The sequence below is a fragment of the Zonotrichia leucophrys genome, chromosome Z, assembly GCF_028769735.1.
Source record: "Zonotrichia leucophrys gambelii isolate GWCS_2022_RI chromosome Z, RI_Zleu_2.0, whole genome shotgun sequence".
NCBI lineage: Eukaryota > Metazoa > Chordata > Aves > Passeriformes > Passerellidae > Zonotrichia > Zonotrichia leucophrys.
Window position 1 is genome coordinate 19,112,132 of NC_088200.1, and position 26,685 is coordinate 19,138,816.

The 26,685-nt window shown below is 36.4% G+C and overlaps 1 protein-coding gene across 11 annotated transcripts in view; it reads right to left on the reverse strand.

The window, feature by feature from the left end:
• The window catches only part of MEF2C (myocyte enhancer factor 2C), a 117,030-nt gene that overhangs the window by 32,047 nt on the left and 58,298 nt on the right, over positions 1-26,685 (reverse strand). For 7 of the 11 annotated variants that reach the window (XM_064735440.1, XM_064735441.1, XM_064735434.1 and 4 more), the window contains one exon: positions 16-159. The exons of 3 other annotated variants lie outside the window; for them this stretch is intronic. In XM_064735440.1, coding sequence (XP_064591510.1) covers positions 16-159 — 144 coding nt within the window. The remainder of the gene's footprint in view (positions 1-15; positions 160-26,685) is intronic. One more of the 11 variants, XM_064735445.1, reaches the window with a different exon arrangement.

Genomic DNA, 26,685 nt, shown 5'->3' on the forward strand with positions numbered 1-26,685 from the left:
GCTCAGAGTACTTACACATAATCTTTGCCTGCTGATCATTAGATCAATATCTTCATTAAGTTTTCTGTACTTGTCCTCGGACTCAGGGCTGTGACCTACTGAATCATCTGCATCAGGGTCTGGACTGTCACAGCCATTAAGTCCTTTCTTTCTTAATGTCTGAAATACATAATTTGGGAAGTTCAATCCTTGACATGGGCTGCAAGAAAGACTCAGCAGTGTTAAAGAAACACAAACTGCTCATCATAGAAAAATGTTAAATTATGCTTTAAGGAAAGAAAGTAACTAATGATCCACCACACTGATGTGTGGTTTCCAGTAATGAGTGAGGACCATACAAGACCTCATTCTTCTGAAGCTGGTACAAATCAATAAAGAATTAATCTGGTAATTAACAAAAAGTTAGTGCCTATGCTAGTATGTCCCCTGCCTCATGATTCCCATATCCCACAGCATTAAGGGTTTAAACTAAACACAGAATGCAATTTATTTTAACATAAACCAAACTTAATATATTTATTTATAGTTCACTATGGAATACACTGATGTTCCTATTTTCTTTTAGGGAAGATGCAGGAGAAGCAAATGGAAAAAGAAACGAACCTGCAACAAATTTAGGAATCCATTTCTTCACAGAGGAAGAATAACTACCCAAATAGAATTCAAGGACTTTAGCAATGTTGTTCCTAAGTCTATGCTTGTGATAAGACAAGAGGGAGGACAGAGTTGATGATAGGGTTATGAAATAACAATTAAGAGCTTCTAGTGATGTTTACTTTTTATTGACTACACTTAAAGTGCTAAAAATGCACAGGGCTAGAGCTTAATGCACAGGAAAAAGCACTGCTAAAACAGATGCTTAGTGAAAAGTCAAAATGAAAGAATTTCAGGTTTAGCTACTCAAATACACGCAACCATGTTTATCATCACTAAGACAGGAGAGTTGAAAAATCTTAAAACCAGGACTGAATCAGTAGCTTGCAATTCAGAACAGTTGTCTGGCTTCAAAAAGGCTTTAACTGATCTACCTTTACAGAGCCCCAAAGAACAGCCATAGGCTATATTAAGATAAAAGAATATGAGAAGAAAGTCTGGACTCCTCAAGTACAAGCAGTAGTACATAAAGCAAATATATTCACAATTTCTCATATTTAGCTCCAAGAACGAGTCACTCAAAAACTCTTAAAAGTCTACTTGGCTGTCTAGAAACTTTTAAAGTTAGCTTGCAGTCCATGCTGTGTTGAAACCTGGCTAAGCAATCTCAATTACAATGAAAATATCACATATTTTGTCTGTTAGTAAGTGGCTAATGTGCACAGTCTGTCAGAGTGGGATACTCCGGTACCTTTTTGCCTTCTCAGAATGGTTGTGTATCAGCTTTTTGTTCCTTCAGGAATTGTACATTTCATAATTAATTTTTTATGACGATGATCAGCTTACTACTGTTACTACCCGTAAATATTATAATGTCATGCCATGTTAGTGTTCTCATACTAACAAAAAACCCCTGAACCTTCCATTTTCATTCACTAAGCAAAGTGATGGTGATCTGTTCTATGAGATCTGAGCCTTCTAATCTCCTCTTGCAGACCTCTGAAACAGATTTGGGCATTTAGGAAAGGCTGGCCCAATGTAGATCTTTCTTTTCAAACTTCATATCTATAAAGACTTCAAGTCAAATTCATGAGCTACTTCCTTAACACCAATAAAATTATAATCCATTTGAATAAAAACTTGAGATGCTAAAACAAGCTGAATAATTCCCTACACCTTTTTCCACTCTCCTTGCTCTTTTATCTTTTAAATGTTAAATGTTCAGTTAGCAGAACAGACATAATACGACATGATATGTACTGCTAGCAGCTTGAAACAACCCAATTAGCAAGAGGGTTTTGCAACTGCTGCTGTTTAATACATTTAATAGACACAACAAGATATAGTATAAGCAAAATGTCTCATTGCAATCTCGACTAACATTCTTCTCTTCACATAAGCATTAAACAGTTGTCCTCTGAATACATAAAACATTCTGTTTCAAACTTAGATCAAGCTGTCCAGACATGAAACCAAGATCAGCATACTTGGGACCATTTCCAGAGCTCATATGATAAACTGATGGAGTCCTGCTGATTCCTACGGAGTCTCTGAGGACAGATGTGGATGTGAGCTGGACTAAATTACTTCCTCAACTTCAGGCTTTGAGATAACAGACAAAAAGAAATATGAAAAGAGAAGAACCACAGGAATGCTTTGTAGCCTTTTGAATCTTTCCCACTCCCATCATTCACAAATCCTGCTGAATTCACAAGACTGTGTCTGGAGAAGCAGATGCATCTTGCCCCCAGCATACTCATAATGCCTTAAAGTTCTGCAAATGATTAGCACTCAGTTGCTATGGTGGTTTGTAGAGGTTCAAGGATGCACTGCACCTTTCAGACACTCAGAAGAGGAAAGGCAATGGCAGCCAACATAGGTTTTGCAACAGTCTCCAAACAGACTGGATTCCCTCCCATTGTAGAAGTATTTTTATGGATATTTATTTTTACATTATTTTCATACCTTTAGAAAGCAGGATGCTTGCCAAGTAGGCAGAGAAAAAGCAATCTCTATTTTCACTAGAAAAGCCAAGATGAAAAGTAATAAATTGTGTCAATATTCTACCCAAAATTAACTTTAGCCCTAAAGAGAAGAGGTAAACCTTTCCCTTGCAAAAAAAATCAGTCTTGTGCTTTTGGCTGGTACCTTGGCTGATGGTGCAAATCAACCTCAGTAATGCAGACCACTTGCTCTCTTCCCATCACACCTCAAAAAAATTCAAATCAAATCAAACAAATACAGACACAAACCCTTAACCCCCATCTAGAAAACACTACAGAAATCCCAAACAAAAACAAGGAAGTATTTAAATGAGTTGGGTTAAGGCTAGGCAACAGGAATTTCCACATATTATTTCCACTAAGAGGCACGGCTTCTAGCTTTGCGAGTGCTGGAACTAATGCCGAGTTCCCCGTGAATTTGATTTTGGGGTAAAGTGCAATATGCAGAAAAGATCTCCTGTGGAAGGGTCTCTGGGGATTTCTCTTCTCAGTACCCATCCTTCTGCTGACCCTTTGCTGCTTCTGTTTGTCACAACTCAGGTTGAAATGCTGCCGTCAGCTGGGAGTCTTTCTGGGAGTAATTTCTGGTTCTCTTTTCGTGCACAAGAACATACCATTTTCCTGAAACTTGTTGGAATTTCACTGTCTTGGAGACCCCTCCCTTTGTACTAGATTTGCTTGGCAATGAAAAAAAAATGAACTTGTAAGGGAAAAGACAGAAGAACAGACTGGTAGATTACACAGGGTCAGGAACACACAAGTTCACATCAAAGTCTTCCTCTGGAGAGGACAGCAGGCTGGAAGTGACGTGCTTAAACTCTGCACTGAGGTAATGAGTTGTACCAAGGACAGAAATAATGACTCTGAATATATCAGGATTATCTCTGCCTCCTCAACATGCAGACTAGTTTTCCCTATCTTATTACTTTGTTCATTACTTTACTTTCCTCCATGTCATTAACTACCACATTAAACTTCTCTTTTTTTTTCCCTTCATTTTTTCCGTTATTGGTGTGCTTCAACACAAGTTTGTACAGTACAGGTAAAAGTGATGCTGACCAGTGTCAAACTGATTAACCCTTTTTTACAAGCTCTCTGGACTTTGTGTAAATATTTCCTCCTCTCCTCTATTTAGTGTCACCTCTTGAAAGAAGAAGCTGGTTCTGGAGTCTTTGACAGTCTTACAGTCATTTTGAAATGATTTTTCTTATCATTGACTTGTCATAGACTCTTACAAACCCTAGAACAGACCTATCATATCCTCCCGGAGATCAGCTAGCTTCCAAAGATTTCATGACTATTCTGGGAATTTATAAAAGGATAAAATAACACAAATGTATAGTGCATTGCATTCTAGAGAACCCTAAGGCAAATTTCAGTTATTTTTTAAAGAAAATAAGCTATTTTTCAACTACCAAAGCTCCACTTCTTTCAAGTAATTAATCAAGTAATTATATTGGACCCCAATAACCTGAAATTAGCCAAGGCATATGAAAAACAAAATGGTCAAAGGAAAACAACCTTTGGCTGAAACGTGCTGTGCCAGAAATTAGCCTAAATCCTGCTCTGTGAATCTCAGAGGAGAAGTGCTAATATGTGACCTGCTGACTGCTGCAAAACTGAGTATAAACAACTGTTTGATTTCATTTCATGCAAAACTTATCATCATTATGGAAGCTCAAAAGAAAATGTGGCAGTAATATCCAGGTCTGATTTTATCAAGACAATGAAAATCACTGTAATTTTGAAGACTTTTGAGGAGCAAAAGCCTTTAATTTTCCTAATCTAGTCTCTGTTTCGGCAGTTTTATCCTCCAGATTTCTTTTTGGTCTTTTTTAGCATCTCTTTAACAGAATGAGTAGAGAGGGTTAGAAATTATTTTATTTTTTTCCATCTTGTAATTTACTTTGTTCATCTTTCCTTTTAATTGGTTTATCTGCTATGGAACTGTAGCAGCAGCTCTCTGACCACAGAGAGAAACACAACTTTCCCAAGTACTGTTTTGGGAAAAGTCTGTGAGAAGAGCAGAGAAAAGAATGAGAAACAATTCTTAACTTACTACACCTATTAATGTAAACATGTAAAATATATTGTAGAAATTTGTTTACCAAAGAATAGGTTCTTAGTTAACTAATACTAATAGTATTTAAATTAGAGGACTATTAATTCCAACTATATCATAACTATCTGAAAAAACAATAAGTTTCTTAATTAATAATAATCAACATTCTATAAATATAAATAAATAGAATCTATATAACTTATTACCAGTCCTGGCCTATTGCAATGACATGGAACTGCTTCTCATAGCACTCCAGAGCTTGGAAATGCTCACAGTATAGATGCCAAATTAAAGACCAGGTCAGCTGATGAAGTTCCCAAAAGACTCAAATCAGCCCAATATGTTCCTTTTTGATATCCTCTGCAACAAGGACCTAACAAGGTTAGGTTAACCACTATCTTCATTTGTGTGATGAAAAGTATGATTTCACTGGGTCTTCTTCTGCAATCAAATTTTACAGTATGGAAAAATTCAGAACTAAAAGTCTATTTCTAAAAATTCCCATATCTTTTATGTTGTCTAGAAACTACCACAATGATCTTTCACTGACAGATCCACTAGTGTCAATTAAGAGTTGCAATGTAGTAAACTGTATTTCACTAGAAACTACCACAATGATCTTTCACTGACAGATCCACTAGTGTCAATTAAGAGTTGCAATGTAGTAAACTGTATTTCACTGTCAGAAAAAGCCCTCCATTTTCACTAGCACTTTCTTTCCTGTATCTGGATGGAGTAAATCTTTTAGCCACCATAAATGTATTTTTCTCCATTCTTTTTGCTGGACCCACATATTTACATGGTAAGGCAGACAACAGCCAATTTCAAAGGAATGACAGACTACATGTTCAACTGCTTTATCATTTATAGTCATTCCATGATTCCAAAGAACCCTACCAAATTTATGGAGGTCCCTCAAAAGAGCAGAGAATATTTGGACATGGGAGTGATTCATTTAAGCACCAGTTTGTTCTCTGTGCAACAGAAAAATTTAAGTTAGAAGGTGTTGTATGAAGAAAACCTCTCCCTCTCCCTCTCCCTCTCCCTCTCCCTCTCCCTCTCCCTCTCCCTCTCCCTCTCCCTCTCCCTCTCTTCTTCTCTCTTATGATGAAATTTTAGGATGACATTGCATGATACAATTTATGGTGCAATCAAGTAATGAAAGATTCTACTGAAATGAAAAACTCAGAGGAAGAGATTGGTTGCTATGGGAACTACCCATCTGAATTTCCTAACTTACATGTAACTAATGTCTCAAATTTTATGTTCATTAACACAAAGTTCTTAAATTTTCACATTTAATAATGGACATAAACCAGTATGCTGGTACTAATGTACTTTAATTGTATATTTAGGAGAATAACATAAAACATTATTATAATTATGTTATCTAACAAATTCCATGCACACAAAAATGTATAGCAGTAATACAGAAAAATTGAACATTTCTTCCCTCTTTTTCAAAGATCATAAAATGCTTTTGTGGTTTGTATGCCTTTTGAAAAAAGCTACAGAGCTTATATAAAGCTGAACTTTTATAACCCCATGCTAATATTTTTGATACTGCTTTACTGAAGTTTCAAATTAAAAAATTCCATTGTCTGGTACCATACGCATGTCTTCTTCAAAAAAATACACATAAATATGCTTTTCACAACATTACATCAAAACCTCTGCTTGGATTTGCCTTTCATTTACACATGCCAAGTGATTATTCTCATCACCTTCAAATACCTTCTCTAATCACACTTCCTGAGAAACCAAACAACCCAGTTTGGCTTGCCAGTAACACCTGCTTCTCTCTGCTTACAAATGATTGAACAGTGGATTTGACAGTACACAGTACATGTGTACTGCAAGCTCATCAGGGCATGAGATCTCTACCTGATTATAGAGTTCAGTCTATCCTCTTTCACTCACACTCTTGTTGTGTGCTAAGGTGTCTGCAATATTCTGCCATATTTTGCAAACAAAATCTGTTTTTTTAAAAGGGCACTAGGATAGTGGGATTTTTGCTTCATTGTTACCTAGAACTCTGTTACCTAACTTGGGTATGGGGGAGCTTTGGAAGGCAGTGCACCTGGTGCAGCCCCAGAGCCCCCAGGACTTGTCTCTGCCGATCTTGCAGCCTGGAGCAGACTGGTCAGCACCACCACATCTCCTGCTGCCTCTTTGCATGCCTTTCATCTGTCTCAGAGAACACACATTGTAGCACATTGCTGTGCCTATATCTCCCTTCTGGAGAGATGATGAGGCTGGAGATGGGAAGATTCCAGATGTTTGCATGCTTTCTAAAAGAGATAATGCAAAATCTCTTTCTTTAATGATCAATCTTGCCAACTTGCAGGGGCGTTTGTGTTAAGCATTGACTTAAATTACACTGGACAATGGCTTTTTAAGTATTAAGAGCATGCATCAGATTCAGAGATCTCACAGCAGCTAAATTAAACCACATATATTTTTGTGATTTTCTCTGAAAGAAACAATCACGAGGACTCCAGCATTAAAGCTTTATATTAAAATTTCTGCAAATACATGCTGAAGAACTTGGTCTGTTCAGCTGGTGAAGAAGAGACTAAGGTGAGAAGTTGCAGTCTACAACTTGCTCATGAGGGGAAGAGGAGGGACAGTCACTGATCTCTGTGGTGCCCAGTGGCAGGACTCAAGTAACTGGCCTGAAGGGGTGTCATGGGAAGCTTAGTTTAGATATTAGGTAAAGATTCTTCACACAGAGGGTGTCTGGGCATGGGAAGAGACTCCTCAGACAAGTAGTCACAGTGCCAAGCTGTGAATTCAAGAAGTGAATGCTGTCAGAATTCAAGAAGTGTTTGAACAATATTCTTGGGCACATGTGATTCTTCAAGAATCACGTGATTCTTGGTCTGTGATGTGCAAGAGCCAGCAGCTGGACTTGATGACCCTTGTAAATCCTTTCCATTTCAGCTTATTCTGTGATTCTGTGTAAACTTATACCTCCCTATATTCATAATTATTTCTTGGGACATGCAAAACACTTCTGTTCATCACTTGTATACTGTTTTTAAATGAAGAATTTAGATCTGAATAGTTCCTGATGTTCTAATTAAGGATATTTTCTCATCCTTTGGGCTTATTCCCATCCATCATCGTGTTTCAAAAGGTCTGAAAACCCACATATCCCCCTGGGCAGCTGACATAAGATTCTTACACCAGCCCTAAATGCAGGGGATCACATTCCCTGGGCTCTGAAAGAGGAGAAGGCAGCAGCACCTGCTGATGCCAGCCACCCAGGAATCTATGGGGGGAGAGGAGCATCAAGTGACTGATGGTGCTGGCTGGCATGATGTGGCTGCAGCCAGCAGGGAGCGGGTCCCCAGCAATGTCACGCATCCCCGCCATCTGCACCTGTCAGCGCCAGCACCTGCTGCCCCATGGCCATAGATGGCTGTTCATAGGGCCACGGCACTGACTGGCTCCACTGCTCCTGGCTGCTTGGTTTTTTTGTCTTTTCTTTCCTCATGCTACTGTCGCAAATCTCAGTTCTCATGTGATCACAGCTACAAGAGCTGCACAGCACCTTGCAGATATATACATATAAATTCATGTATGTATATCTTTATCTATACATATATATATACGTATATGCATACATATATAGCATATATATCTAAATCACATCTCATCACCTTTTATTCAAATCTAGATGGATTTTTAAAAAGTGTCCACACTTGCATGACCACCTTCCATTTGCTATGATGCAGTATAATACTACCTTAATATTGTTGGTGCGCTGCATTAGGGGAGTTGAAAAAAGAGATGCTTCTTCAGACAAGACTAGCATTTTCTAAATAATGAATTCACATGTGAGATTAATTGGAGAGGTTAAGATTGTGACATAAATGTAGGCTGAGCTAGTTGTGATTACAGATTCTGATGAAATCCTCTCTACAAGTATTTGAGGTTTAAAAAGAAAAAATACTGGCTTTGAATGAACAGAATTCCTCATAAATGTTAATAAAAAATTACTGTAAAACACACATTTACACGCAAATACTGTATTCAAATACAGTTGGAACTTCTGTGCAGATATTTTTTCAAATTGTATTTGAAAAGAAACTAAAATTCTGTTCTGTTGTATTAAAACACCCTGTTGTATTTAAACACCTAAACCAGTCCAGAGACTAGCTTTTAGTGTGCTATGCATAAAATTAGCAGATCATCTAACTTAGATCAGAGATATTCTCAGGATGCTTTTGTTTTAGTGATGGAATAGTTATTTGTGCCTTTTAAGTACCCCAACGATTCTAACTCCTTACTGAGGGCTCAAAGGCCCAGGCACTACTATTGAGTTATGGAAACATGGAAGATGTAGATAAAGGTAAAAATCATGAGGTTACTCTCCTGTATTTCCCACCATTCTTTCTACTTGCTGTCCTTCTATGGATGTGTGCTTTTTGCAGGATGAAGGCTAGCACCACAGCCTAGTACCAAATATCCCATTTTTCATCCCCTATCTTCTAACGGAAAACAGACTCCCACTATTTTTTGAGACAGACTGCAGAACAACTAAGTTCGTGAAGACAAAGCTTCTATATTTTGGCTACTTCGACTAATTCACCAGCAGGAGCACCACCATTCCACAGCCAGACCTGGAAGCCAAGGGGTGCAAAGATAACCTAATGCCAGAATAGTTGCATTTCTGACTTACTTTTCCCCCTTGACCACAGCAAAATATCAGTCCACTATATGACTCCCTGATTTTTCAAACCCATAGAAATGTATGAAGTTTTTAAATGCCCAGGTTTTCCCTAAGCTTTATTGAGCATTCTTGAAAGAGAACAAGATACTGGTGACAGATAATATATTTGATTCGTATGTGACTAACTTTTGCTGTTAGACACATAAAGTGTCTAACACTATGGTTGAAAACATAAACTTTACAGTAGTCCAGAACAATAATCATTTTCTTTAGGGAATATGAGGCTCCTTAAAAATAAACACTGTAATCATACACAGGTTGTTATTTCACTTATTCTTTTTATGTTCGTCTGTCTATAATGCTCCTCTGGCTCCAGCCTTTCTATAAGGAGCACCATCTTCAACATTTTCATTAGTGTCTAATTTAGTCAGACATACACACAAATACAAGGCTGAAGTCAGATCTCACTTACACTAGTGTAAATTTGTAGGTGGATTTTGAACAGCTGTAAAGATACCAGTCAAGATATTCTAGATGTACAGTAGTGTTACCAAGTCTGTTACATCATTGTTGTTAGTTCTTGAAATATAGAATATTTGAAATATGCAGGGCTTAATATAAATAACTGCAGAAAAAAAAAAACTATTTTAAGGTAGCTGGTGTTTTTCCATTATATAACTGGGAACCTTTAATACTGAATGCCATATTCAAAATACTTTAAAAGTGAAATACAGACCTTAAGAAATGTGACATACAGAAGAACACATAGCTTTACAGATTCTTTTGTTCATACCTCTTATGAGAAACAACGACAGCTGATAGCAATTATTCTTCGCATATAGTTTGAGCACTATTTATGTTTTAAAAGATCCATGAGATTCTGAAATTACAGCTTTAAGAGCTGCTTCATACATTCTTAAAATGCAACCTTCCTGGGAAAAATACATTGCCAACCTGTGTAGCTTTGCTAGTCACTGAAGTTTTCAGGAGCAGAAATGATGTATTCCTCAGACAAATAACAGTGTAGCATTTTGCTTTTCTATTTCACCTGAAAGAGAGCACTTCCAGCAGCACTGAACTCTGCACTACCAACTCAGCAGTGAAAATACAACCCAGTGAGAAAAGAACATCCCCTCCTTCAGCACCTTGGCCTTCTTTGGAGTCTCTCATAAAAATCTTGAATGAATCAATGTTCTGAACAGGTTTGTTATTCCTCTCAGAAACTGAACATTTATTTTACAGTAGATCAAATGATAGGGTATTACAAAAGAAAAAAGTACCAGTATGACAACGAGCAAATGTTCCTTCTATAGGAAACAGAACATTTCCTTTTTTTTCATAGTACTACAATTGTTTATCCATTGGTAAAAATGCCCAAAGCAATATATTTTTCAAAAATGGTGAATTACAATAGAGGCTTGATCCCTGAAACTCCAGCCTCCTGTTTCTCTGCCACATGGAGGCCTTAAATAGCACAAAGCAACAACCATCAACTGAATGTTCTGCTGAGAGAGCTGTCACCAAGGAGAGATGAAAGTAAGTTCAGAGAAAGCAAGATACAGTATTTGACAATCCAAACTGGCCCATGATTTTAACTATGGAAACAGATAACTCAAATGATGCAGAATTTCATATTTAAGATGGCTTTCTTTCCCATGTATGTAAGTTCTGTTATTTACCAGAAACATCAGTGTAAATTGTATCTATTTTTAAACAGTTGCTAAAATCTCTAGACTATGTATTTGTCAGTTTACCAAAGTGTCAATCTGCTGCAAACAAAGACCTGGATTTTTTTTTTCCCATGGAAAATACTACAGGAGTGGTAAGATGCGGACAGAAAGTTTGCAAGCTGAAATTTCTAAATAAATCAACTAAATACTAAAGGAGTGAAAAAGTGCAGTCAGGAGTATGGAGATGTTTAATGAAACTCCAGAACTGGATTACTATCTTCAAAAGCTGGTCCTTCAAAACAATTGTTTCCCTCAAGCATAACTTTAAAAGTCATACTGCTCTTATCCCTCTGCTCTTCCCTTGAGATGAGTAAGCACTTCTCTCAAAAGGAGAGAATCAGAAATGGTAAAAAATGTTCAGATTCTGAAAAGCTTTTTGATAATTTTCTGTCAAGGAAATTCTAAATTTCTATTATGGCAAACTGTGCTATCATGGAGGCAGAAGCCCCTTTTACATGAGATTCTCCAAAACTGTCAGATTCTGAAAAGCTTTTTGATAACTTTCATTAAAGGAAATTCTAAATTTCTATTATGGCAAACTGTGCCATCATGGAGGCAGAATCCCCTGTACATGAGATTATCCAAGGGTAAAGCTGCATAGCCCAAATCGATGCAGTTCAACTCCTGCTTCTCTTACTGACTTCCTGCAGAAGCTTTTTTAATTAACTTTTCTACAGTTTTCCCTCTTAAAAAGTTGAATGACCACCCCTATAATTGGGGTGCTATAAGAAGAAAAACCCAAGCAAGTGGTGACATAGTTAGAAGTATGAATTTGGTATAGAGAAACAGACCGACATTCACATACACCTGCAAAACGGGGTTTTACATGCTCCCTTCTGAAGCTGTTAAATTAACAACATGATGGTCAGTTTCAGTGCTCTGCTTGGGAAAGAAGGAAGCATTAGAAACAGAGTTGCTTCTAGTTCTTAACACTGCTTGAGAAACAGGTATGTCAGAGGCAGACTCAAGATCTAGTCAGAAATGGCCAGGACATTGTTTACAGGGGTATTAGAAAAATCATGGCTGAGAAAAGGCAAGTCCAGGAAAAGAAAGTGCAGGAAAGTTCAGAAAAGAACAGTTCAGGAAAGGACAGTTCAGGAAAAGAAAGGACAGTTCAGGAAAGGAAAGTTCAGGAAAGGAAAGTGCAGGAAAGTAAAGGACAGTTTAGAGAAGTTCAGGAAAGGACAGTTCGGGAAAGGGAACGGGAAAGGGAAAGGAAGGTTCCAGGAAGGGAAGAGAAGGGCCCAGGAAGGTTCCAGGAAGAGAAGGTTCGAAAAGGAAAGGTTCGGAAAGGAAAAGGAAAAGATTCTTATCTCAGAATCTAAATGTTTTGTTTGTGAAATTTGTCTTCTTCTGGAAGCAGCGAAAACATTTTAAATGTTAGGGGTTTTTTGCTGAAAAACTGGATTTCTTTTTGGGACAGAATTATAGGTTTGTAAGATGTATTGGTATATTGGTCTAGCAAAGTCTTACCATCTTAGATCTTAAAATTTTTAATCATATAGTAATTACAGAGAGAGATCTGTGGGATACAAATTGGTCTCTCACTTAGGTGCCCTAATTCCACAGCAGAGATGAACAAATAGAACAAGATTTTGGCCTACCTAATTTTTCTAAGACTTCAGAAACAGGCGTGAAGGACACTGTGAATATGGGTAGAATAGATACTGTTTCACTGGGTGAAAACTGTAGTGTGGGTTCTTGATCAGTTTTGATCTCTTGCTCCTGCAGCAGAAATCACTGCTCTGCCCTGCCATCAGAAGCTTCTCACCCCATGCCAGAATTGTGGAGCTGGAGCAGTCAAGGGGTAGGCATACATTCCCTTCCTCAGACTCTGCTGTGAAGGTGCAACTTCCAATGCAGGAAAGACAATAAATATCTTGGGGATACTCACATCTCTAGATAACACAGGTGTTTCCTCAGACCTTCACAGAGTCATGTCACAGATAAGAAGGGGAGTTTTTTAATTAAAATCCCCAAATCCAGAGCTGTCTGGAGGACTGCTTCTGTTTTAATGAATCGACCAATGTGAAAAGTTTTGCACCACGGACATCTATAGTGGTTTGGGGACTGTGTTCCTGAGAAAAAGGTAAACATTGATTTCTGTCCGAGAAATCAGAAATATTCAGATTACTCTGAATATTAAATCAGAGATATTCAGAAGCTGCTAGTGTAATAATTTTTTCCTAACATACTCAGCCTGTGTAAAAGGAAGAACCATACAGGGTCCTTTCCCAACAATGAGTTGAAATCCACAGTGGAAAAGCACTATTCCCAGTCTTCTTGTGCTAGAAGCTTGGACCAACTACAGACCAAACTTGAAAACATTATGATGTGGGATGGAAAAACAGTGATATTTCTGCAGCAAGAAAATTGAGCTCATTTACTTTTTTCATCATCTTGTCTATCCTCTAAGCCGTATGCAGCAATCTGCCTGCTGTCACAGAAGCCAGAGCTCTTTTCTAAGCTCTGGAGAGTATTTACAGTGCAATAAGCAGCCTAGAGTAAAGAGTATTACATAGAATGAGAAAGGAATACTTGAGGTTCTCTAACATTTATTCTCTAACATTTATTCTGAATACAAAATATTTAATCACAAGCTAAATGTACAAGATTGACTGGGATTACCTCAAAATAAACATGGCTCAGCCTTTTGGTATATTAAAATTAAAGATCTGGCAAGGAGATTCTGACTGATTTTAGTGGGCTCAGGCTTTTGCATAGGAACTTACACTAGTGAAAGGGACCAGCAGTGTCCTAAATAATTAAATGATTAAAATTTCAATTCAATAATGCTAGAAAAACCCTTTCCATGAAGAGGCCATATATAAGCCATGAGTATACTAGAATTTCTCCAGTTCAGAAGTGCAAAATTTTGGTCCTAGAATCTACAGAGAGATTTGCAGTCCTGAGGTTTGTCTAGATTTCTCAACATTGTGAAACTTTGAAATAAACTGCAGGAATGCTTACTTACATTGATCCCAAAGTCAGCATCATTGTCATTCTCCCTGGGTATGGTAGATCACAAGACCCCAAATAAAACAGCAGTAGCAGGAATTGATGAGTACTTCTTTTATTTCTGCCACTCATTTGGTCATAGAGATCAGTTGGAGGCAGACTTTAGAACTTTTCAGTTTAGTCAGGCATTTTATGCCACTACCCTTCATGAAGGAGGAAGTGGAATTAAGAACATTTCTTGCAGGAAAAAGACTGTAGAGGAGTAGGTGAATTTCTCATATTCATTAATGGAAAAGGAATGAAAATGTTAATCTGTGGAACAAACAAGAGAATTTTCTATAACCCTTGGGATCCAATATGTCATCTCAAGTCCAAGCCCAGAAACATCTCCCTCATTCAGGATATAGCTGTGAATCTCTCAGGAGTATCACTATCAGGTGGGTTTAGTTCTACAAGATAAAATGCACATTATTGAAAAAGGTAATTTCACAATTGTCGCTTTACATATATGTAGTTATCTAAAGGGGTCCTAACTGTTCAAGGGTTCCTCTAGTGTAGCCAATTAATAAGAACCCCCTTCTCTTCCTGCCCCCAGCTTGAAACCTATAAATTAAAATGTCTCCAGGACGGTGAAATGACAGTCTTTCTTTCTAAGCCCCCTTGGAACAGAAGCAATTTTTAAAGTGTCAGGGTAGGAAAATTGTCAATGAGCGATGTTCTTTCTTGCTGCGAGCTTATACTAAAACCACAAAGAGCAGTCCACACCCTGCTGCAATTGCCTTGTTGGAAAGAAGGGCCTTGTGACAGGAAAGGGCTATGGAATATATCCAGGGACATAAAAACTCAGTTGGGCAGTACTTTCTATTTAAGCATCTGATCGTCATTGGGAATTCACAGTGTGTTAGGATCTCAGGCAAGGGAAGAGTTTGGTGCTACAGAACAGGATCCAAACCTAGCAGTATGCGACAGAATTGTGAATGACCCAGAGCAAGCAAATGGGTTTTCAAAAATCCTGTATTTCATCAGAAGCATCAGATGTTTATCCAGGGTTACAGAGATCCCTTCACCCACATTCCTGGATATTCACTTATTGACTTAAGCACACTGTCCCCTCCTACAGGCAACTTTTCAAATACTTGAAGAAGTCACTCTTAAGAAAACTTTTCTCTTCCTGATTTTTTATATGTAACAGCTAGTGGTTAGAAACACGTTAACTGGAAACATAGGTTCTATTTCTTCCTTGATCTGAATAAGATCAAAACTATTGCTAGAAGGAATAGATTTACTCGGCTTCCTATGCTCTAGACAGTTCTAGATAGTTAAACATATACATAATTCACTGTAATATTTTGCATTTGTGCATTAAAAAATGCACAATTTGTTCAGCCAGAGAAACAGAACTTGAAAGCAGACAGAGTTCTTTGACTTGTAATAGCATTTTTGTTTGAGGAAAACTTGTTGAAATTATTTTGGATCTTAAACTGGGACTGGGGAAGACTGTCAACTTTGACCCATTGGGTCAATACTTATTAAGCACAGGTCCTTAGCAATGTTCAAGGTCAAATAACAGATTGTCCACAATATTCATGTGCCTCCAGATGAGGTTTTTGGACAAATGACCATTGCCATATTGTAAGGCAAATTTAGATACTTCTGCAAAACATTTTTAGATATAAGATGGAAAGTACTGAACATAATTATGAGCTTTTATTTGCGAGTTAAACAATACACGTGAAATTTACATCTAGGGTAGCAAGCTTCTTTTCTGACAGTTTAGCAAAGTAGCTCAGATGCCAAGGCACTGGTACCTGATGGAAGAAATCCATAAAGTTTTCATTTTACTGATATATGTTTAAACACGTTAGAAGCATGTAATAATCTTTGGATTATAAAATGAAAGGAAAATTCTTATGTTTTTTCGCTTTTCATGTTGCAGCCATATTGTAGGAAGCTAAATATTTAAATGAGACATTCCACTTGGTACTGCTTCTTTGCCAAGATCTTGATCTCTTTTGAACCAATCTCTAGCAGCTGTATTGTTTAAACTACTTTTGTTGACACTTCTATAATTTGTTTTCTTTGAAGAGCGTGTGTGCAATAACACTTGATTAGAAAAAAGTCTTACTTGAACAACCCAAAGTAAAGCACATGATAATTTACATAATTCTACACTACAATTGTCTACAGATCACACAGGATGATATAAATAAATGAGTTTGAGACTTTTTTAATCCAAGCATATCCAATGTATCACAGATTTTTACTTTTTATGTTTCTGTCTATCACACAAATAATTAACTGTTTAGAACATACATCATGCAACTTCTTTTAATAGCTTTTACTTCCTCATTAATGGCAACCATATATAGAAATATCCATGGCAAAACTAAGAAAGGAAAACAGAACCACCTAAAGTTTTGGATTTAGAGGTTGCTGTATAAAGAAAATGTTGACTGAATGTTTTAATGGAACTTTTCTAATGGAATGAAAAATGCCTATTTCAGATTTAACAACATTTAACAGCTCTGGATTATGGACATTGATTCAGAGCTGACTATAGACTTGTGATTATAAAAAATGTAGAACAACAGAGCACATGTCTATTGGAGGTTTTATAACCCTTCAAATTTGGTAATTAAAAATAATTTTATTTGTCTTATATAAAATACACATAGAGGCCTCTCTGAATTCAGAGCAAACAGCGTCTAATCAATATCAAGTACAAGGATGGACACAAATGTTATACTACACAGATAAATAATTTATAGTTTCTTACTATAACAAGGAAGAAAAGTCAGTATATTTTGAAGTTTAACAGAACTTTCACCAGAGCTATGAAAACTGTGGAAAGCAATTTCATAAAGACAGTGCTATCTGTGTGCAGTCTAGGGAAGGAGAGGTGTGCAGGTATTTTGCTTCATGCAAATCACATGGGTAAGGTGCTCCAGCCTGAGCAGAAAATTTAAGATATTGGCTCCCTAGCAGGAGAGTAAAGTAGGCAAAAAGCCAGGATTAAACTGGCTTTTCATCCCTATCCTCTTTGGTGATGAAATCCCTCTTGCAGAGTGCTGTTGTTTCTCAGGGAATTCATGACTCTGTGGCAGGGAGTTTTACTTCTGAGTATAGCTATAAGCGCTACTCATAGTATGAACTACTGGCAGTCCAGCTCTGTCACCCTTACTGACACTGGGACTGCCTCAGAAAAAGAGCCCTGATTCTGCAGAGATTTGCAGGAGCATTCAATTTTCTTTCTGTGAGAAGTTTCAGTGTCTGAAAGGCGACTTCCATAAATCTTCCATAAATAAGTCTTATTTATTTTAAAAAATAAGACCTATTCTAGTATCGCTTACTACAAAAAGAGGCAGAACCCGTAGAAAGTTTTGTCTGTGTTAGAAACAGTAACAAGGCAGATGTGAATTTTGTCAGAACACTCATATTGACATCTCTAGGCTTTAATCAGGGACCTAATAAAACCCGAATAGTGGGCTTGGCATAGGAGAATTTTTTGACTTTTGCTACCATAAGGCTCTTTTAACCTGATGGAGGGTAGCTTAGACTCCACATCGGGAAACATTTCCATATCAGAAAACCCATGTGAATGTGTAAGCATGTAAGAATCGTGCATCATGTAACTGATTTTGCTAGAAACTCAATGTTGCATAATCTTCAATACTGATTTAACAAAGAACAGTCAAGAGCTTATGGGAATCCAATGCAACAAAAAGTCTTGGGTGGAAAAGAGGACAAGGTCAGTAATTTGTACTAAAGATGTGAGATAAGAGAATATGTAGTATTTTTACATTTTTTATTATCACTGCTGCATACAAATCTGGGTAAACAACCACATTTTGTATCTGTCTTACAAAACAGGGATATTTTAATGATGCAAATTAAAAATGGGCTGGTCACAAAAGCTTTTGTGTCTGGAACACAGCTATAAGTAGCTCACTATCTAGGTTGAAAATGGTAATGCAGGGTACTGTGTCCTATTTTTCTGTGCTTGAAGTGAAGATACAATAGTAGAATTCAGCCTTGGTAGTTACTAATACACCATGCAGACACAATAACGTCGTGTGTGCTGCATAAAGGAATCACTTGTGGCCTGCCTCCATTACAAAGAGCAGAGGGGGCCAACATGCAAGAAGATAAAATGCTCTACAAGGGGAGGGAGACCAGTAGAGTTGATGTACCCAAATACAAGGACCTTGATTCTTTTTTGAGTGATTTAAGTCCCTTTCCATCAATTATCGTCCTTTGTCTCCAGAATCTTATCACAAGCAGCACTACAGGAACTGAACAAAACAATACTCAGGCTCAAATAACCCTGTGAACTGCACTGACATTTCCACACCCTGTTGCTGTGTTTGACCAGGTTACTCAGGTTAAAAAAAAACAACCAAAAACAAAATGCAAAAGATTCTGTACAGAACAACAACACACATTCCTGTTTTAAATAACATGCTCAGCCCCTCCTGGTGTTTCTTCTGCTCCACAGTACTACTAATATATCACACTGCAATACTGCAATGGATATGAAAAACTGCAATACAGAAGAAGATTGACTTTCTCTAATTTGACAGCTTTTCAAGTGAAAATTTTCTGCTTTGCAGGCTTCTCATCAGGTTTATTTTTGAGTAAATTAGATCCTGCCCTTTTCTATTTCAATCTTCCACAGTCTTTTGGTGAAACTTGAGTTTCAGAACACTTACAGATTAAAAAATGTATCTATCTGCAGAAATGCTCTGCAACTAAGATTTAATTTTTCAGTGAAATAAATAATGTCTACCAATTCATTTTTACTGCTCTGAATCAGAGTAATAAATTTTTCTTTCTTACTGATAAGAAAGAAAGGGCATATTGCATTTTGAGGGCACATGAAATCACTGAAAAGCAACTATTTGTTTCGTTCATTCAAGCTAGATATGTGACATTTCATGGTAATTCTTGACAGAACACTTCAGTCATTGCTTGTCTTAAAATAAATTAAAAAACATGTGAAATGTAAAAAAATTGGACCTTAGGAAAGTCAGCTGTTTTTGACAGTAAGTTCATTTCTGTGAAATACAGCCTTGTATTTTAGAAAATGTTTATGATCCATGAGGAAAATAAAGTGTATCCTTGGGCTAAAATATTTATTGGCACCTAGGAGTCTGAAGGGAGCAAGTCAGGCCTGTGGTTTTTTGAGGGCACTTTATCATCGCCTGCATTCTCAAAGGGATCAGCGAGTGAATAGAGCTGGATTACTCACCCTTCTATTCCACGCCTATTCTTCTCCATTTTCCTTGGCAAGACTGACTGGCAAGTTATTTTTAGTGAGACAGTTCTATTTTTAGACAAATAGCAGTTAAGACACATTGTTAGGAAAAAAAAAAAAAAAAAGAAAAACACAAGGAGGAGGGAATGAGGTTTCACATCACAGATTGTGAAGCAAGCTCTTCAACCTGTAACTTCGGGCATTGCAGCTGCTTCCAATCTTGGAAAAATAAAGAAAATTCAGAGTACAGGGATTTAAAAATAAACCTAACCTCTGGCAAACAGACCAAAATACAACAACAACTATGTGAAACAGTGATTACAAAAGCAAAGAATGTTTCCCAGTGACTAGATTGGGATAAAACTTTGGAGCTCTTAAGGTCTGAGAATGTTACACAGACATGTAAGATACTTCCAGTTCCTTAGCCAGATATATAACATTTTGAAGAAAGAAAGGATGCTCTGTGAAGTAGACCTTGCTCTAAGAAATACAGCTTTAGAATTCCAGTTTGGCACAAAAAAGGAAGAATGAAAAATGGGAAACGTTATATTCTGCACATATTTTTCACTTTCATAATTTCAGAATTTTGCAACAATTCATCAAATAAATTCACTAAGTTATTAAAATGCTTTTAAAACTATTACAAAACAATAAAAAATAAAATTACATGATCCTCAAGAAGGTTAAAACAGGACATCCAGATCGCCTCCTAAATACATTCAAAAGAAGCTTCTCACGTATCATGTGCTTCAGAATTATTAAACTTGGATCCATTTCATTTTTTTCTGCTCCTTCTCTCTTGTTCCACATATGGAAAAGTAGCTCTTAGGTGAGTGCCTTTCTTTCATTTGAGATACATTAGGCTCACAAGCTATGTTTCATGTTAACCAAATCCTTGCCGAAATAAATTATAATGAAAAGTTTTCTGGTTTTTTTGAGACAAAGTAAAATGAGAAAATTAATTGTGCAACTTTCCCGTTGTTGCATTTTTTTATGTACCGAATTAATTTGAAATATAAAAAATCCTCTACTTTTCTTTTTCTACATTGCATAGCAACTAAAGTCTCTGACTTATTAAATGCAGAGTAACAAGGAGATGCAGAATTATCAAGGAGAGCTTGAAAATAGCCTGGGATATGAAGAGTCAAAAATCTCAGGAGGATAAGTGGGAGGAAGGGAATAAAATGCTACTTAATGAGCACAGTAGAAGGACTACTTTGGACACTTTTGCTGACTGGAACAGCAGTTCCATTGAGGGACTACTTTGGATGGAATAGAATTGTCACACACAGTTTTCCAGCTTTGAAGTTTTTCTGTGCTACTATTTAAATGAATCCCAAATTCATGGATTAATAAAATTAGATAAGAATGTCAGCTTTTGTTTAGAAAAGATGTATTTCTAAAGCAATTACTTTAAAAAATGAAATCAAGATTGATAAAATGCACAGACTTGTAAAACTTTTGAAAGCAAGATATTTTTACCTGAGATTTTTTTAACCAGTCACGCTTAGAAAAAACACAGAAAAAACTCACATGAGGACATTAATTTACAAACACATTTGTCAAATCGTGTTCAATTTCAAATTAATTGGCAAACAAAGACAAAAGGAAAAATGCTGAAGATATTGCATTCAGTCCTTTGGTTCTGTCATACATGATATTGGCAATAATGTTGGGTTTGTATTTTCTAAAAATGAAAAAAGACAAAGGCATTTAAAAAGCCCAAATAGTCATCCAAAGGAAATTTTTGGCCAGTTGACTCTTTTCAAATGTCTGTCCTGTGAGACTGGTACCACCAGCTGTTTTTTTAGCAACAGGTCTTCAACCAATTTATAAAGTAAATCAATAATGCTATCCCCATTTAAAAGATAGTAAAACCAAAGCATTAAGAGGAAACGTGACTTATCCAAGGTCACAAAACAATATTTGACAAAGCTATTAATAAAACCGAAGTCTCATGAGTCCTAGTCCAGGGCAGTATCCAATACACTGCAATGTCTTTAGATCAGCCTGAATAACCTTTCTTACATACAGGCTTACTTTCTATACTGTCCCAGGTCTTCAGCCCACAGTAGCTGAAAGAAATCCCCCGATTTCAGCAGTTCAAGAGCTGACTTGATGTCAATTTCACAGCTTGTTTATATGCAATATTGTGTTAAGATGACAAGAGAAGAAAATACACTTATTACATTAAACAAGCTACAACAGTTGCCTTACTTTTCCTAAAAAGAGAACATTTAGAGAGTTGTATGTGTTTATTTACTATGATTATACAGATAAGAGTCTTAATTGATATGAAGAGGCTTTTACAATATAATTAACCTCCTAGCTAGTCATTAGCTCTGTGACCTTTAGAAATAATTGACAGAAGAAAATTTCTTTTCTCTTTATCTCATTCCGAACTTTCACATCAAGTGACTAAACTTAATGTGCCATAGAATCCAAGCACATCTGTAAGGACTGATGAGATATGATGCAGTAAGACCATAGGCAAAACAGGACTGTGGCATTCCTCTCTGGCACCAATACTGTCCATGCCCACCCGACTGCCATTCTCACCAACTCCAGCCTTCTGAACTGAAGCTGTACTAAGTTTTAACTTATGTCCCTCAAGGAGATATTTAAAAGTAGCAAATTAACATGTTGTGGCTGGCCATACTAAAAACAACTGGATTTTCAGTTCAAAGTAGCTTTTCTACAAATCTGTGAAAGACTGAATTGCCATCAATAATTGGATGTTTTCACTAGACACTTTTTTTTTCCCAGAGTAACAATGGTTTTTATAACCAGCAAAAAAGCACACAATAAAAAAATTCTGAATTCCACCGCCCTGTAGGTCTTGGTATTACTATGTTCCTTGCTATTTTAATGTTAAGGTCTTTGAAGATCTCTGTTGTAAAACACAAAGGATGAGCAATCTGCAGGGAGAATTTCACATGTTCAGAACCTCACTTCTTCCTCTTAGGGGAAAATGCAACTGCAAATGGCACACATTTCTTCTGCTATGCTCTCCCTCACCAAACATAGAAGTCCACTGGAAAGGGGAAAATACTCTGTGGAAGGTCAATTCACCAGTAGTTGCTAGAGAATGAACATCTGTGCAAAACAAGTTAAAAGGACAATTCTAGATGCTCATAATCCATGAAAAAGAATCTATAATGTATAAATTAAAAATGTGACATATTATTGCAAATTAGAACTACTTATCTTTGTTTCCTTTGTTTTGTTTTTCCCTGGGAAATCTGCAACCCCATCACAATATCCCTAAAATAATTTACTCCTTAGAATACTTCAGATTAATTCTTGATGAAGTTTTCACTATCACTAAAAGCAAGAGTTCACCCAATCCAAGTTTTGCAAACTTACTTAATTTCCATGAGAAAGAGGAGGCAAAAGAGGATGGAGGACCACCAAGTATAAAGGAAAATCAGTCCCTAACAGAGTAAGACAATGTATAGATGAAAAGCCAGATAAGGTTTTATTGAAGCAGAAAGACATGCCAGTATATTGCAGGAGCTGATACCTTCCTATATGTAAAAATCCATGTTGAGTACCATGAAATCCTTCTAACACTTGATTAAAAGAAAATTAGAGAGAGAGAGAGAGAGAAAGAGAGAGAGAGAGAGAGAGAGAAAGAGAGAGAGAAATAAAGGAGAAGTTGAAGACATGTACCAGAAATAGAAAGATCAAAAAATAGGTAATAAGAGATATTTCAGAAAACACTGAGCTGGCAGAAGAATTTTTTGTAAGGTAATGGAGGTTTTATCTCCATTTAATTTGCAAAATGAAGATATTTGGTGGATGATTAGCATTCATGACATAGAACCTCAGTCAGCAAAATCAAAGATTAATAAAGTCTGTGGTTTGCTTTTTCCTCTGCTACTGATCAGTGGTATGGTAAGGGGGAACTGAGGAGATGGATGCATGTGTGCCTGAAAATAGAAGATAGGGGTGAATTTCAAAGAGCTGACTCAGCAAAGGAACTTGAACTAAAGGTAGTGACCACTAAATCAGCAGATGAAGAGAAGTCAGGTGGAGAAAGAGAGACAATAAAAGCAGCAGGGTCAAATAAATTAATGAATTGGGGGTTTAAAAAGAGCTAAAAGATAAAGTAGTGAATAATTTGTGGAGGAATGTTTTATGTGCACACAGAGCAAGGCTCAGCGTATTGAACTTAGTATACTAGAAACTGACGCAAAATCAAGAGTCAATGAAAACTCACTAGAAGTCTTCTAAAGCTAAAACAGTAGCTGATGCTTTGGCATGAAAGAATTAGAAGGAAAAGGGGACAATGAGATAGAAAATAGGCAAGAAGTTCCACCTTAAATCAGCAATGGCTTGATGGCTTAGACAAAGAATCACAACAGATTTCTATAGCATAGTTAGACTTTTAATTATATTTGCAGCAAAACATTTCCCCATATTCCTACTCTGAAATCTCTCCCCTTCCATCTAAGGCTGAGGTCTTTCCTGAGCTCCTAAGTACTGAGCTTACAGTGTTACAGAACTGGATTCTTGTTAATCACAGCAGTGTGGCAGTGGGATATCACTGAAATAAGTAAATAAAATAAATACACCTACTTCTGTTTTATAGAAACAAGGAAAGGATCTGGCCTAATTTCTAATAAATCCAAAGAATACATAATGCATGCACTTGACTGTTGTAAAATGCTGTTGTTTTTTTCTTTCCTATTTCCTTATTGCCAAAAGTAAGTTATTGCATAGTCATACACGATTATGCTGGATATATTATTGTTGGAATTGACATACACACTAGGAGGTTGGCATAAAGATGAAATGTTTTATTTCTCCTCTGTATTGAATGAACTCACCAGACTTTCTACTATTCCTCAAAATAATTACTAAATCCAGCAAATAATCTCACTTTTTAAGTGAAGGAAAATTGAATTCATTACTGTAGTATAAACAATTTGGTGGGTGAGGACATATTGGCTTCAAATTTAAGAATCCAGTTAATGCTAAATAGAAGTTTCAGAATGTACCTTTTTTGTTTAGTTGATTTTGTTTTGTTGCCTTTTTTTGCTTCGTTTGTTTGTTTCCCAGAATTAATGCATATCTCCATGCACAATAATTGTCACTGTTGCTTGAAAGGAATAAATGTGAGTGTAAAATGCATATATTTTCTCCTTCATGAGTACATATTGACCTTTATTTGCCCTTGTATGATGTAGGCATATTTACTGGATCTTTACTGAAACACAATCACCTGGTAGACAATTTTTGTGACCTGAAAAACTCAGATATATTAAATAGCATGTTAATCAACTTTGTTTTGATGAAGCAACTGGAAATATCATCTCAGTTATATTTATTGCATGTAAATAAAACTTCTACATTTGTAAAGAAAATAAGCGCTATTTTAAATCATTAAACCAGAAAACTTCAAACAACAGAAGTAACTGGCCTTTACAATTCTCTAACTACTAGCATTCCATTTTTTTATCAAGACAGATTTATTGATATTATCTATCTCTAAGCTGGGTGGAACCAATTTTCTGTTAAATAACGGTGTGAAGTTTGTTAGATATATGATCATGTTTTCTTCTGTAGATGTTACTTTAAGTAATAAGTTATGGCCTGAAGACTAACTTTTTCATAAATGATAAATATAATTAATCTCAGTCATTATATTGAAAACATTTGCTTAATAAAATTAACAGCTTTAGCTAGATCTGCATGAAAAATTATATAATTTTTGTATTTGAATAGCAGTGGTTTTAGTTAAAAGTAATTAACTATATATTAGAGAGCTGCTCTTTTAATTTCCTTTGAATGTAGATAGTAAAAAGAAGTTACACCTCATTTTAATGACTGATAAAACAGTTCTACCACAAATGTGACTAAATAGTCAATATTATGCTGAATGTGAACAGAAATTGGATACCAAATTGAAGACCTTTACATGGTTGACAGTTGTATTTCAAATTTTCATTGGTCTGCCTAAAAAAGATTTCTCTCTTGAATGCTGTGCAGAAATCTATAAGAACAGCAATGCCCTTGTCTTCTGCTGAAATATAGTTATTGAATAGACATTTAGTTGAAAATGCTCAGATTTAATAGTATTGTCTTCTTCTCAGCTGCTGTTGATTGCTCTAGAAGACAAGATTAAAAACTTTTACCTGTGAAATCTAGCTGTCTGAAATGGAAAAGAAGATGGACCCCTAACATGAAAATATGTGCAATGCGTAATTGATCAGTTTAACTGATCAATTAAAATTCTTAATTGTGTGGCAGATTTATATCCTGTACCTGAAAATAAACACAAACTACACTATGAGTCAAGCCATATATCAAAGCTCTATCCTCTACTGTACTTGTAAGTGTGATGTTCATTATCCATTTAAGGCATGACAATATCAAATTCCTGTTCAAAACCTACATGCTGGAGAAGGACTCCTGGGATTCTCAAACTCTACTAGTACTGATATAACACCATATCATTACTGGTATTTTATGTTACAGGCAGAACATGGAAAAATGTAGCAGTCAAACTCAGAGCTGACAGAGAATTCACTTCATCTGGCATTTCATGTTTATTGTTCAATTTAAGTAACATTTATTTCAATTGTCCATTTTTATGTTGTTCCTTTTGGAAAAGTGAAAAGACTTGCCTTGCCCACTAAACTTTGGGTATAGCCATAAAATTACACATCTGCATGCAAAATTGCGGATGAACCTATCCAAATTGGCCTGCTGTTTATGCAGAAAGGGATTTTGCTGATGCAGTGCATTATCTTTCTGAAAATTTCAACATTATTTGAAATTTTAAGTTTTCATTCAAGATCCTTGGATAACCATAGTCCTTATGATAAAAAGTATTAATTCACTGTAAAGCAAGCAATAAATCCCTAAGTGTATTTCTACCTATTTCCACACAAAAGCATGTAGGAAGAAGAAAAGATATCACAGGAGACTCTTCTGCTAAGAATTTCCTGGCCTTTTGCCACTAAAAGAGGAGAGGATTTAATTCTGGGCATAGAATTTGAATTCTTTTGGACTTCCCAAATCTGGGGGGCAAGAAAGGCTTCCTGTATATACAAAGGATCTGAAGTAAGAGAGGGAAAGAAATTATGGAGAGGAGGAAGAAATTATGCACTTTCTTCCTAGTCTTAACTCATATAATGTTTTTCTGCTGTCAGAACCTCACCCTCTTCTAATGGGGGGCAGAATGTGAGGGAGATAAGGAGTGAAGCAAAACAGTAACTTCCTAGATGCTGACATAAGGATAGACAGAGAAGGGATATATATTCCTGTGCGTAGTCTATGCCCATCTAAGGTGGTCTGACTGTGACTCTATAACAAGTTTAATAATCTTAATTATGCAGAACCTTTTATCCTTCCTTAAATATTTTATGTATAAATAACTTACTAACTTACATTCTAGT